Raw genomic sequence first — 15,437 nt, 5'->3', positions numbered from 1 at the left:
TAAGGCATCCTAGAATTTTAAGCATGACGAACATTTGTTTTAACAACGGCCAATTGAAAATCTTTCACATGGACTTAGGCCAATGTGCATAAACATAAATAAGATTCTAGACAGATGATTTACCCATCACGGTATCTCTTCTGCTTCGCCCCTCTTAGTACGTCGACAACCTATTTAAACATACAGAGATTAAATTTTATTTTATTTTGATTGAATTAGGTCGATAAACCGTCCGATTGTGGATTAATACATTTAAAAGCCGATAACCGATAAGTCAAACCGTTAAGAATAAATAACCGCTCAATCCGCCCAATAAGCAGCCCTAGTTCTTTGGCATTTATTCTCTCACGTGTGCATAAGATTCAAAATTTATTCATTACATGTGGCAACGATAATGAGGAATGTACTTCAACTGTGGGGGACCTCTAGTCTAGCTGGAAGTTAGCCTGCCACGTGAACAGACTACGACGACACGTGGACAGTGGGTCCCAAGGGAATTGAAAGTTCCTCCGAGTTACCAACATAATACGATCAATCTACTGACACGTGTCCTATTGCTGCAATCATGTCGGTCCGAATATTGTACGGAGGAACATTTTGCATATGCATGATCACTTTCTTTTTAAACTCTCTCTTTAAAAGATTGATTTTCTTTTTAAAAATATATTTCAATTTATGTGCCATTGTTTAGTTGAGGTGGAATTACAACCAAAAAAAAAATATCAGTGATCTTAAATATGTAATAAGATTTTTATAATTATAAAAATCTGTCGTAGAGTGAAATAAAAAATTTAACTTAAATTGTTCTAAACATAAAATAATTCATTTTTCTAAGAAGGAATTAAGAAGAAAATAATGCAACATAAAATAAAGAGGAGGAAAGTTACTTTGTACTCATTCATGCTTAGTTTTGGTATTAAAATAAACAATATAACATTAAAACTACAATTTAAATAAAGGGAGAATATAGGTTACTCAATTAATCGATAAGCGATAAAATTTTGTATAAATAATACACATTTTGTCTTTATTTATTTGTTATAATATTAAATGAGATTAAATTTATTGTTTATGCGACATTACCCAATGGTTAAATGTCAAAATTTTGAACTACAGTGTCATGAAGTTGAATTATAATAATCTTCTAATGACCAATACTCTGTTAGGCTTTCTAAATCCGTTAACAATATGAAAAAGAAGGAGCATACATATTATATTGTAGAAAGTCAGAGTTGCTTAATTTTTCAAGGGAAAAAATTCTTCAAAAATGTCAAATAAAGTAATACCATAATGATACATATATATATATATATATATATATATATATATATTTCTATAATAAAATCAAGTTTGGCGTGATAGACTGATAGTTTTACACTCTTTTCTCAAGAAGGCCTATTCATTCAATATGTTTCTCTTAGGCCCCGTTTGGCCATAAATTTTATCAAAATAAATTTGAAATTTATTTTCAAAACTCATGTTTGGCCATAAATTTTGCTCATATTTTGGCCAAATCCCAAATCAAAAATTTCAAATTCCAAAATTAGCTATTGAGCTGAATTTGGGCCAAAATCCCAAAACTTGGGAATTATATACATGTTTTTTCAGAATAAAGTTGGAAAATATGTTTTGAAAACGTTTGACCAAACACATTTTCATCTTCAAACCAAACTTCACCCAAATCAGATTTTTCAAAATAAATTTGGGATCTATGGCCAAACGCTAGCTTAATTTTCACAATGGATCCATACCGGCAGTATTTTCTTATTCTTAGATTTCTATTACTATCTGTTATTTTTTGCTTCGCTTACCTTCACTGCTTTTATTTTCATGGCTTCTCCACTACTGTATTTTTACAAAAACTACTGTGATTATGCTTTTCCAACCTCTCGACCGTAAGTGTAAGATCTGCGTACACACTACTATTTTTACACTGTACTTATAGGATTATACTGTGTATGTTATTATAATTGTAATTCTCACAATGGGTCTACAAGTTTTGGAATAAAGAAAGTTCTTTGAGAAAAGAAAAAGGGGAAAAGAAGAAAGAAGATAACAAGAAAAAGAGAAAGATGGTGAAATGTTGGACAGAGAAGTAGTTACAGATCCCAAGGGGAAGAAGATGAAGTCATGATCAACCAAATATGAAACCAATTACTCTTTTCTCGACAAAAGCTTACACACTGATCACTCTATCTCCTGATCAAATTAAAGCATCCTTCTTTTTCTTCTTCTTCTTGACAGCAAATTCTTCTTCTTTTGTCTGTCTATTTCTATAATATACTCTTTGCTCCACGTGCACTGCAACCCCTTCTTTTTTCTCTCTCATCACGTGGCCTCTGCGTGCCTTCACATCAAAATCACCCAAATGAATGTGCAAGTACACCATCAAGAGGTTAGGATTTGGTATCCTTGATTTGCTATCCTTTCATTTTCAATTGATAAGTCTCGAGTTCGACTCCGGGAAATGAAAATCTTTTGGTGAAAGCAACAACATACCCAATGTAGTCTCACAAGTAAGGTCTGGGAAGGGTAGAATATACGCAAAGTTTATCCCTGCATTTAAGAAGGCAGAGATGCTACTTCCGATCGACCCTCGGCTCAGGAAAGAAAAAGGAGCAGGGGAATAACAAGCAAACCATTCTGACAACCGAGCGAAAATACAAAACAGTTGAAACAAAGGCAGCAACAAATAATATCAGAAGTCTAGGAATTTTGGTGAAAAGCACAAAAAGTATATTGATAAAGAGTGTAATCTATCTAGTGAATTTCGAATACAAGATACCTAAAAAAGTTTATGCAAGTGTGTGACCACATTAATGTCCACTCTTACTTGATGGATTTCCTAGATAATTTGAAACCAGCCCAGGTTGTAGAATATTAAGGTACAGAACATTAATGTCGAAAATGATAGCTGTTTCATGGATATGTTTAGGTCTAATCCAGTTGCAAAGACAGTTTCCCCCGTCAACTCTAAATAAATGAACAAATGACACTCTGTTTGGTCAAAGTTGATATTTCTAAAGCTGTGATAGCTTATAGATTGTGCAAGATGAGATGTACCAGCAAGTAGGGTCGCTGATGTCTAGAGAACAAGTATATGATCTCCTATAGTTACATCTCCTGAAAAGCACATGTTTCCTTGAGATTGTTAACTAATCCAAATCCAGGAACAAGCATCCTTTTCATTTTAACTTCCTGCCTATAAAATGACTCAATGCAGCTTATTTAGGGAGCTTGATGTTGATTTCATTGACATAAGAGCAGTGCAGCAATTATATTCCAAACAGAAGACAGTACAATCACCAGAACAATACATGAACAATCGGTCTCCCTTATTGCACATAATGTCATCATCCTATAAGCAGTACATCCACCTTCTGCATAAGAATATGTTGCACATCCAAAGTTGAAGATTAAATTAAGGATGATTGACTAGAACTCTGAACATCAGCCACTATCGAAGAATTAGCAATCATCTTTTCTAGATATGATGCCCATCTCCATAGAACTTCAGTTCTCAAGCAAAACTATCAGGTTTTCATGTCATCATTACACTCCTTACGACACATAACTAGCATTACTGAGAACTTGACCTCTGCACATCTACCAACTGGTAAAGATCACCACGCCTTTGCTTCTCCAATGGAAGGTTTGTCCTGGATGTCAAATTTGCCATGACTCATATGTTTAGTGTAGAAGTCCCATAATAGTTGCAATTGCAAAGAACGTAAAAAAGAAACAATAGTAGGTGCATGGAATCTCACCTCCTCAGCTCAATTTGTGAATAGTCTATCTCCGAGATGATTATTGTCTCGTCATGTTCAGTCGTCGCCAGCACTTCTCCGAACTGCCATATATATATACCAATTAATCAGAGTGGTAGTTTCAACTAATGGCACCGCTTCTCTTTGTAAACGGAGAAGAATATTCTCTCTTTAAATCAGAGGATTCATTTGTTTATTTTCACAAGTCATTAGGACATAAAATATGATCACTTACTGGTCCAACTAAGGTGGAATGCCCCCAAGCCACATATCCAGCACCAGCATCTCGAGCAGGTGAACATGTTGCGACATATAGCTGAAACAAGTATATTTATTTTTTACGACAAAGCATATAAAAATATTCAAGACTATTGCGTTTTTTAAAATTTTCTATATAGACACCGATGCACAAGACCATTTTGAGTCATCTGAATGGTAAAGCTAGGTACCCTAATTACAATTAGAGTTTGCTTCCAGTAAACTCATAGATTTACCTTTGCTGTAGCTACCCTTCCCCTGTTTCTTCTACTTCTTGGGTTCTCCATTTTATTCGTTTTTAAACTCATTTCCAAGACAAAAAAGTTAAAGAGTCGATCCAAGTAGTGACAATGACTGAAAATATACAAACCCTGTATAAACATCTGTGTTTGTTCATCTTATCCTTTCCTGAGATATTTCATGCACCATATAGTAACGCTACACTTTCTCGGTTTATGTGGAAAACAATGACATTATAAGGCGAAAACAGCTCAAGGTGTTAGGTATATTAACATGCAGAATAAAATGGTGCTGCACCAAAAAGGTGAGAGGCATCTCAAGCCTTTCACTTTTAAACCGTTTCTGGTCCAAAGGTTGTGATCATATAGGAACTCTGTTATACCTGATTATCAACTGCCCTGCATGAGAAAAAGGCACAGATTAGTAATGTCAGATGTGGCGCTATTGGAGTTGGGCTTATTCAGGATTTAACATAGATATTTTTTTCAAATAAACAAATGACCTAGATGTTTAACAACATAACAACTTCACCTAAAGAGTCATATTACCTTGCCCTTTGCAGTAACTCCCAGTGCAGTGGTCCTGTAGTCATGTTGAATGCCCCAGGATAGCAGATCAGGTGAGCACCTGGAAATAACAACTATCAAACATAGGATCCATTGACAAAGATAATGATAGTGGAGAAACTATTGATAAGCAGCCATGAGAAATTACTGATAAGCCGCCACTGTTAGGCAGGATCCACGGTATTCTGCATAAACTACAATCATTTCATTTTCTCTTTCAATTGATCCTGCATAGCATTCCTTTGGTTCATTTGTTCTTTTTCCAAACAATTGGGGTATATGCAAGGACAATGGACACTAAACGTACCCGCAACAGCACGATCTTTTATTTCCTCGCCCTTTTTTCCAATAGAAGCAGCTCCTCTGTCATTATCATCATCAAAATGCATTTCTCTACCATCATCCTAACCAAAATATTCTTGTCATGTACCATCATGGTCACGAACAACTTCTCCTCCTATTCTACCATCTCCCCAACATATTTTTCTCTTGTACTATTATCTCCTCCAACACATGGCTATATCCAATTTGTGGGGAGGGCACCACCCAAATGTCTTAAGATTCTCACTCTATCCAACTCTTTATTTAGGTTATCCATCATTATGTCCACTTTGTCGGGTAAAATAACAAGATTTTGGATGTAAGCCTCCCTATTTTCAGTCTTTGTAGGATAAAGACAGTGGTACACCACCTCGGTAGGGAATATAAAGATTTATAAGCAAAGATATTAGAGGCATGCTTGAAACATCTCATAGATGTTTAGAACACTTTCGGCAAAATGTTTCAAACATCTACAAGATATTTGAAAAGAATGAGCCTTACCGGATCATCTTTGAAATGGATCATGCCTGTCTTTTTCTACTCTTTCAAACAACCACCTCTTCATCCTCGACAATATCCTCTCGATTGGATAATCTTTTCGCCGCAATTGAGGTATGGCTTCAAATACCCAAGCCTAAATTGTGTGACAAAAAATAAATAAAAATTTATATAAATAATACAAAATTCGAAATATTGAACAAGATTTATTTAGTTACCATGAATGCCCAAGGAAATCCGTAGAGGCTATACGAGTCACTCTTAGATTGTTGATGCTCTTTCCTAAATTAATCAATAGTCAAGCGGAAACTATTTCGGTCCCATGAATAATTGCCGAAAGTCTCTTCCTGTGGAGGCCAATTTGACTGTATTTTCATGAACGCCACAAGTTTTGATCCTTTGCCAACAAAATGCAGTGAACAACCCAAATCAAGCATAGTGCATACTTGTATTTTTTGGATTTGATTGACTCAAATATTGTTTTACAAGTCACAGGCCTATTTCCTTTGGTAATAAGTGGCCACATATCTTCACCATAAGAAGGTACTTTTCAATCTTCGAATTAGTGCAAGAATGTCCAAAGTTAAGTCCAGTCAATATGGCAAACTCACGAAGGCAGGTAATCTTTTGCAATTAAACCATAACTCCTTGGTCTCCTCGCAGAACACTCTACGGAGTAGAAGGCCATGCACCATAGATGCCTGAAATAGTGGCCTCTCAAGCAAATCTAAAAAGCGCCCGAAAGGACAAATCCTAAACTTGTTTCGAGGCCCTCATCCTTCAACAAATTTCTAAACTCACTCAATCTAATCCTAATAAGGATCTCACTGTGATCTTCTTGTTGAAGGTCTCATTATCATCCAAAAATGTCTTGAACTTGAACTGTCGAAGTTCCGACTGAAGCTTTAAGATTTCAACCTCGCAACTGTCATACTCATCTCAACATGTATATCATTTAAAAATGTTGCTTAATAAAAGGCACAAGGATAATCAAATTAATAATTAAAAAAAACACCTTATAGTCATTGTTACAAAGAGATGTTTGAAATATATTCAGCTTACCTAGAAGATGCATACATTCTCTCTATTTTTTCTTCTTTCTGCCTCTTTTTCTTCTTCTCTTGAAGCTTTTTTTTCTTTTGGTTTCAACATGAAATCTTTGTAGCGGTTGAAAGAGAAGAAATAGAAGAGAAGACCTCTGGAGATGAAGATTTTATGTTGAAACCAAGAGAAAAAAAAGCTTCAAGAGAAGAAGAGACGGAAAGAAGGAAAAAGAGAAAGAATGATAGTGCACATTTTCAAATATATCTATGTAAAATGACTCTAAAGAGATTTTTTTTAATTATAAAATTGATTATCCTTGTGCCTTTTAAAAATCAAAATTTTTTAATCATGTACAAGTTGAGATGCCTAAAGATGAGGATGACAGTTGCGAGGTTGAAATCTTAAAGCTTCGCTCGGAACTTCCATAGTTCAAATTCAAGAGATTTTTGGATGATAATGAGACCTTCAACAGGAAGATCACAGTGAGATCCTAATTAGGATTAGCATGTATGGGTGAATTCAAAAATTTGTCAAAGGATGAGGGCCTCGAGAACACGTTTAGGAGTAGTCCTATAGGGCACTTTTTGGATTTGCCTGGGAGGCCACTGTTTCAGGCTCTATAGTGCATGGCCCTCTACCCCTTAGAGTGTTTTGCGAGAAGATCCAGGAGTTACGGTTGAATTACAAAGGATTACTAGTCCGATTTGGCCTTCGTGAGTTTGCCATAACGACTGGACTCAACTGTGGACATTCTTACACTAATTCGAAGATTGAAAAGTACCTTCTTGATGGTGAAGATTTGTGGCAACTTATTACCAAAGAAAAGAGGTCTGTGACTTGTAAAACAGTGTTTGAGATGATCAAATCCAAATCCAAAAAAATTAAAAAATACAAGTATGCATTATGCTTGATCTGGTTTGTTCACTGCATTTTTGTTGACAAAGGATCAAAATGTGTTCATGAAAATACAGTAAGATTGGCCTCCACAAAAGAGGCTTTCTACAATTATCCATAGGAACGAAATAGTTTCTGCTTGACTATTGATTATCTTATGAAAGATATAAAAGAGCATCAACAATCTAAGAGTGACTCATATATAAGGATTTCCTTGAGCATTCATGGTAATTATATAAATCTTGTTCATTATTCCTATTTTTGTGTTATTTATATGATATTCTATTTATTTTTTTATCACACAATGTAGGCTTAGGCGTTTGAAGCCATACCTCAATTGCAGCCAAAAAAATATCCGAAAGAGAGGACATTGCCGCAGATGAAGAGGTGGTGGTTTGAAAAAATAGAAAAAGACGGGCCTAATCCATTTCAAATCAAAGATGATCCAATAAGGTTCATTCTGGTGGATGTTTCAAAGATGTTTTAAACATTCTGCAGAAAGTGTTTTAAACATCTATAGGATGTTTCAAGCATGTCTCTAATATCTTTGCTTATAAATTTTTCTGTTCCTTCCCCCGGTGGTACACCCTTTTCTTTATCCTACAAAGGCTGAAAAGAGGGACGCTTATATCCAAAATCTTGTTATTTACCCGACAAAGACGACAAGATGATGGATAGCCTAAGTAAAGAGTTGGATGGAGTGACATTCATAAGATATTTGGGTGGTGCCTTTAAGATAGAGAAGGGTAGTTTGCAAACCCCACAAATTGAAGATAACCATGTGGCGAGAGGATATGGTAGTACAGGAGAAAAATATGTTGGTGAGATGGTAGAATAGGAGGAGAAGTTGTTCGTGACGATGGTGATGGTGCAGGAAAAGAACATTTTGGTTATGATGATGGTAAAGCAATGCATTTTGATGATGATAATAGTAGGGAGAAGGTTTTAGTAATGATGATGGTAGAGGAGTTGCTTTTATTGGAAAAAAGGGTGAGGAAATAAAAAAAATCCTATTGTTGCGGGTACATCTAGTGCCCACTGTCTCTGAATATACCCCAAATGTCTTGAAAAGGAAAGAGAGCAAATGAACGGGAGGAAAATTATCAGGATCAGTTGAAAGAACAAATGAAAATAATTAAGTTTATGCACAAGTTTGTTTCTCAATGAACAAAAAACGGAAACAATTAATAAGGTATGTCGAGAATTCCACAAAAGTGTGGCAATTAGGTTAAGTTTCCCCGATAATATTAATTGCAAGATATATCTAAAACTAAATTAATCTATTTAATAATTGCATCCAATTATGATGACGCATTTACTCATGGTATCATGGTGCTTCCCAGTTCGCGATACTCGAGCCCTATTATCTATTCTGTTTATTTTGCAACTCTTATATTCTTTTCCTTGTCAGTTCACTTCATCTTTTTATACACAATCATTCGTGAATAATCTTCTCGGAACTATTTTCTAGTGTTATTCATAGAACTAGAATTGAAATGTAAGCATGAACCTTTTGCAATGGTTTAAGACCTGTCTCCTTTTAGGTTCTCCCCGTCTTCAATGGATTTCCCACAAATATTCTGCAGGTCATATGACTGATAAGGAGAAAACTGATTGGTTCAATTCTTCTTTTCTTTTCTATTGGTTGACGCTAAACTAAAATTTTTCTAATGCTGTGGTTCATTAAATTGAGATTCTCTCCATAATGCTTCTCCATTCTAGATCATCTTTGCCTTGATACTGCTACTTATGAACTAGGCCCTTGTCTCCCATCATATATTCCTAGGCCCTTGTCCCCCATCATATATAGGAGATAGCATATACAGGCTGAATAACTAAGCAGAACCAAGAGCTTCAGCAGTTAGATGAGCTGAATTTACCCTTTTTACTCCTATTTTCACCATACTGCACTGAACACGGATATGGACATGTATCTTTTCAACCAGTTGGTGTATGAGTTCTGAAAATTGTCAAAACATTTGCCTTTGGGACCTCTCCACAATGCATTCAAGAGTGACATTTTTCTTTTTCTTTTTCTTTTTCTTTTTCAGCATATACATTCAAGAGTTATATTGTGAATAAATTATCAATTTCAGCAGTGAAATTGTAAGTTGGTCTGGAATTCCTTGTGATGTACAAATTACTTAAGTTTAAGTCTCTAGGTCACTCTTTGCAAATGAATTGGAAGCTTCTGCTGTGTACCTATTTCAAAGCATGCACAACGCTGAACCAAGGTTACAAACACTGTACCATATTTCAATGTCGTAATGAAACATGCGTTGTATCATTATTAAATTGTCTACACACTCCTACTAGACCAGAAGTAAAGCAGTCGAACTCTTCTTTGGTATCAAGGTAATAGCTAGAGGTGGCAAAATGGTTAGAAGAAAACAGTTATCCACCCATATTATCCATCAAAAAATGGGTTGGATAATGAACCATTTAAAAACGGGTCGAATATGGATAAAGCACCATATTATCCACTTAGAAAATGGTTAACCAAATGGATAACCAATGGATAACTAATGTGTTTAACTTTTACATTTGTAAAGCTTCAAATTGGAGTTCCTCAAGTTTGGAAGACAAGGAATTCTCTTATAAGTGATCATATTTAAGAAGCCATGGATAACATGGATATCCATATTATCCGCCGGATAAATCCGTTTTTATCTGTCTCAAATACGGGTCGGGTCGGATAATTTATCCGTATTATTTGGATAAATATTCCCGATAAGTTCTTAATTGACTGATTGAGCATGTATCTCTATGTGTACCTGCGTCGCATGCATGATTCGCGAGCAGGGTATGTGTTATTTATGGAACGGGCCGAACGCCTCGGTAGATTAAATAGATGCATCTATAGGCGCGTCGTCGACCCTCGGCAAGTGCACAGTTTATTTCTGTTGGATCGGGCCGTCGCCTCGGTGTGATTTGCGCATGTTATATTGTTGCTTGAGAACTGTAAATGTGAAACTTGCCCTTCGTGGCTTGATATAAATTGATAAGATAATAAAGAGTAAACCTTGAAAATCCTTGATTATTTGTTGAAGGTGTTTATCTGTTTTCTGGCTTCGTGAATTAGAACGGCTATATAAATCCATGATTTCCTCACATTTTTAGTATATTGTCCGTTTTGACCCGCTCATATCCGACCCGCCCGTTTGCCATCCCTAGTAATAGCTATGAATAATCATCGACTTACAAGAAACCCAAGCATACATTTTAGAAGAATGCAATGGTAGAATTGGTTGTGAACATACAGAATATTTCCCGCTAATAAAGCCAAAGACATTACTCATTAGCATTACGGTGTAAATCATTAAAACACAACACATTATGCTGACATGAACTAGTATTAGGTTTAAAGAAAAGTTTACATATATAAACAGTTAGCAATTCACAACTCCTTGCAGAAATCTAAAAAAGGAAAATGCACACCTCTTGCTGCATATATCATGGCCAATTCCTGAAAGCGAATGTCGTAGCAAATCCCTATACCAATTCGGCCAACCTCTGCAGAAATATAGTTATAATTATTTCTCAAAAGCACTGGATGGATGCATCAATTAACTAAGAGATACAGCAAAGGGAAATACTCATGCTCTTCAATGAAGCAGAAGACAATGTAACCAAATCTATCAAAATACGGAACACAAACAAGCAGTTAAAGTAATATATTAACTGGAAGAACTTTCAGAACAGTGGAGCAGTCTCTAACACTATCTTATGAGTAATTTGGTTAATGTCAGAAAGTAAGATGGAGAAAATACCTGTATCCACAACAGTTGGAGTCTCTCCTGCTGTAAGCGTCTTTGACTCCTTAAAGGTTATTTTACCAGGAATATCAATGTCAAAAAGATGTATCTGCAAAGACATCAAAGCGTCAGAAATTTTGCAGAGTTCCCATCTTCTTGATTTTCCCAAAATACTACTAGATATGTTTTTTCGCTTGGTCACTAGACTTGCTTAGCTAATGGGCAAATGCCATTATGCAAGGCAAAAATTGGCATTTATAATTCTACTATTTTACAGCTTGTTTGGATGGTTGTTCCCCGTTGTATCGTATTGTATTGTTATCCCAAAACAATGTTTGTTTTGATTGTTTCATTAAAATTGGTTGTATTGTACTGTTAAATCCATTGTTCCGGAACAATGAAAAGCCCTTGTTTTTAAACAACCGTTTGGTGTGGTGGGATTGTTTCCTATTTTTCTTTTCAATTATGCCCTAACTTATTACTCCACAATTCTATTTTACCCTTTACCTTTTTTTCTATTTTAACTCCAAATCTCCAACCTATAACCTACTTTGTTTTTTTTCAAGAATTTCTGCCACCAACGTTAAAGATGTTTTGTCGCCTTCTGTTTTATTTTTTTCTCCCAATTTGCTTTTAACTCGATCCTAATTAGCTGTGCTCCTTCGTTTTGCCTTCTTCTGTCTTGCTCCTTCGTTCTGCTTTCTTAAGGTGTTTTGCCTTTTACCGTTTTGTTTTTTTAAATTATTTTTATGCATAATTCTAATAAATTTAATATTTAAACAATTGAGGGTATTTTAGTCAACTTATCAGTAACAGTACAGTACGATACAGTCAAACCAAACAACAAAGTATTATTCAACAATAGCAAACAATACAATCTATCCAAACATTGTATTTATAAATCGATACGATACGATACGATACATTATAAAACGACGGGAAACAATGATCCAAACAGAGTGTTACTCCGACCCTATAACTCTGTGTGAACAGTTACAGAAATACTTCTATTCATATTAAAAAGGCTTACAACTAGACGACCGTGGACAGTTTATCGGTTGGCTCCCCGCGTCTATAAAATTAGTTCCCGGCCCTTTTATTGCAAAACGGTACTACCATTAAGATTTCAGTAAAATCTAATGGAGTCCGTAATTTCAAAAGGATAAATAAGAATAAAACAAAATATAATGGAATTCCTCAAATGCAGAGAATAGGCAAAACTTGACCAATCTTACTTTTTTCTCTTATCTTTTTGTCCAAAAATTCTTTAATTGTAACTCGAAAATCATCTATTCCATCCAGATCACTAGGAGTACTCTTTTGAGTGTAAAATAGCATTATCAAGATGCTTTCCAATCCAGAAAAGTACAAACAAAGAGAACGAACACCCCCCCCCCCCCCATATTTGTCAAATATAAGTTAGTAACAATATTAAACAGAAAATTATGAGGGGCTGGAACAAGTAACACTCACAAATCTGTCACCAAGAAATAAACATCTGACTACACTCTGCAACATCATTCAATTTCTAAATCCGAAAACCAAGATTATACACTCTCGGAACCTTGTACTATTGAAGTTTATAGTTTACATAATTGATTGAGCATATGACAATCACTTCCTTAGTTTCTTCTAGATCTCAGTGGCAAAGCCAAAGGTACATGCCCTCACTACAACAAGAGAGGTGTTTGCTTACCTTTCTGTGCTTAGCTTTCAACTTTCCATCAGCATCGAAAATGCAGCAAGTATTATACAACTTGTCCCCACTGCGTTCAGGTATTGAGCCTCCCACTATTGTGATCTTCAGAAGTTGAGCTACTTCAGAGAGCATGGCAGTTGATGGAGATGCATCAGAACCAGCATCAATGTCTTCAGCATAAATTGGGAAGCTATCATTTGAATATGGACTATTCCATATTTCCTAGCAAAGCACAAAGCCCAATAGTAAGCTAAAATCAACTGCTGTAAACTTTCAATGGCAGTTAATAGCCAAGCCATTGCAGAAAGGTCTGCTTCAGGTAGCAAAATCTACATAAGAAAACATCTCTTTGTTGCCTCAACATAAGATTAAGTCCAAATTTTACCATAAACTAGGAAAGGACATGACGAGATACTCAAAGTGAATCTATATGTCATATGTAACAGCCCTCGTACAAGACGAGACAATGGTACGCACATTTCCTCTCCACTAATGAATTGGAATAAAGATTACAAACATATTTAGAAATATGAAAGAAGTGCAGCTTTCATAGGCATTTGCATGTTAATAGGGAGGCTAATTTAAGATTGAAACAGCAATAATATCTGGAACTCGATTAGCTACTGTCATACAGTGTCCTACGTTGGTTGTATAAAGTGTTTCAAAAGAATTTTATAATGGCCTTGTCCTACTCTGCCCATTATCTTAAAATTTTGGATTGGATGCTCAGATAATTTGATGGTCACATCGATATATCAGGCTATTACCGATGGAAATATTAGACTTTGTAACCGAGTTGCTCTCCATAATGAACTCTAAGTATGCATACAAAAATTTACAGTTGCGGCAATCAGGCAGAGTATTACTACTGATATATATGTATACGACAAGAAACAGCTGCATTGAAAGAACAAATTATATGTGAACTCACAGGCAAAACAACAAGCTTAGCCCCCTTCTCAGCAGCCTCCTCAATTGCTGTTCGAGCATGAATAATATTCCTTTCCTTATCTGATGTCACTGCTAATTGACATAGCCCAATCTTAAACTGCTCATTCAACATAAAATTCACAAATCAAAAATGGATTAAACAAAATTCACCAATCAAATCAACTATAACCACAACTCAACTTAGGTGAGTGAGACTGGTAATTTTTAATTCAAATAAGTGAAGTTAAATTAACTAAACTATTCAAATAAAAAATCACTTATACATGCACACAGTTAATACACACACACAAAAAAAAGGGGGAGACCTTTGTGATGGAAGGAGAGGGCAATTGAAGAGCGGGAGGAACCCTAGCTTGTTCAGGCTTGAAAGAGGAAGCCATGGAAGAAACTGATGCAGTGCGGGTTGTACGTGCTGAAAACTGCAGATTGCTGCTTCGAGTGGTTGTACGATTTGGAATGATGTGAAAAGGAAAATGGAGTAGGAGTGAGGGTGCAGGCCGTACAATGGACCGAGAAATGGAGGATCCAATCACTGAAGAAGAAGAAAGGGTTGAAGACAAGAAGACGAATCCAATTCTCATTTCAACTTCAATTTCTCTTTCATTTTCATTTTCTGCTCAAAGCCAAAGTTAATTACACCGACTAAAATTACCAAATTGTCCCCCATGTTTGTGATTCTTAGCAATTGTGTCTGCTATGTGGTGACTCAAACACTTGTGTTGAGTATGGACTCTTGCATGCACTTGTTTTTTTTTAACTAAAATTAAGGGGATATAACACCCACATGTGACACGAATTTTTATTTTGATATATACTCATTTGATCACAAAAAGGTTAGCATTATTATTATTATTTGAAGAGCTAAAAGATACTTCTTTAATTATTACTTTAAAATATTAAAGATATGATTCATAGAAGTAGTAGCTTTTAATGTAGTTGTCTGAATATGTATGTTTTAGTTTAAGAAAAAAATAAGAAATGAATGTTCTTTCTCCCCTAAAGTGAGATGAATGGATCATACTCAAACATTTTTGCCAAGTTGAAGGGAGCATAACTTGGTAATCGACTTGAAATATATATTAAAACATAATATTGATAACTATAAGTGATATTAGTCTGCTGATTGGTAAGTCATATATATATATATATATATATTAAATTTTCAACATGAGATATATTTAGGATAAGTGGCTACCTATTTTGTTTTTGGAAGTCACTATTGGAGAGGATGGTGCACTGAGGATGCAGGGCATGCTATGTGTGCCCAATGTAGATGGTTTGCGTGAGTTGATTCTCCAGGAAGCTTACGGTTCGCGGTACTCCATTCATCCGGGTGCCGCGAAGATGTATCAGGACTTGAGGCAACATTATTGGTGGAGGAGAATGAAGAAGGACAAAGTGAAATATGTAACTCGGTGTCTAAATTGCCAACAGGTGAAGTATG

General features: G+C 35.5%; 1 protein-coding gene across 1 annotated transcript; it reads right to left on the bottom strand.

The window, feature by feature from the left end:
• LOC109214577 (omega-amidase, chloroplastic) lies at positions 3,228 to 14,640 on the bottom strand. Its single transcript, XM_019378518.1, has 10 exons — positions 14,299 to 14,640; positions 13,974 to 14,090; positions 13,040 to 13,264; positions 11,359 to 11,452; positions 11,027 to 11,101; positions 4,814 to 4,892; positions 4,648 to 4,663; positions 4,003 to 4,083; positions 3,768 to 3,850; positions 3,228 to 3,659 (listed from the first exon to the last, which is right to left on the bottom strand). Exons 1-10 carry the CDS (start codon positions 14,572 to 14,574, stop codon positions 3,581 to 3,583), a joined length of 1,125 nt encoding a protein of 374 aa, XP_019234063.1. The 5' UTR covers positions 14,575 to 14,640; the 3' UTR covers positions 3,228 to 3,580.

Source organism: Nicotiana attenuata, chromosome 2, assembly GCF_001879085.1.
Source record: "Nicotiana attenuata strain UT chromosome 2, NIATTr2, whole genome shotgun sequence".
Classification (NCBI taxonomy): Eukaryota; Viridiplantae; Streptophyta; class Magnoliopsida; order Solanales; family Solanaceae; genus Nicotiana; species Nicotiana attenuata.
This window is presented reverse-complemented; position numbering and strand designations above follow the sequence as displayed.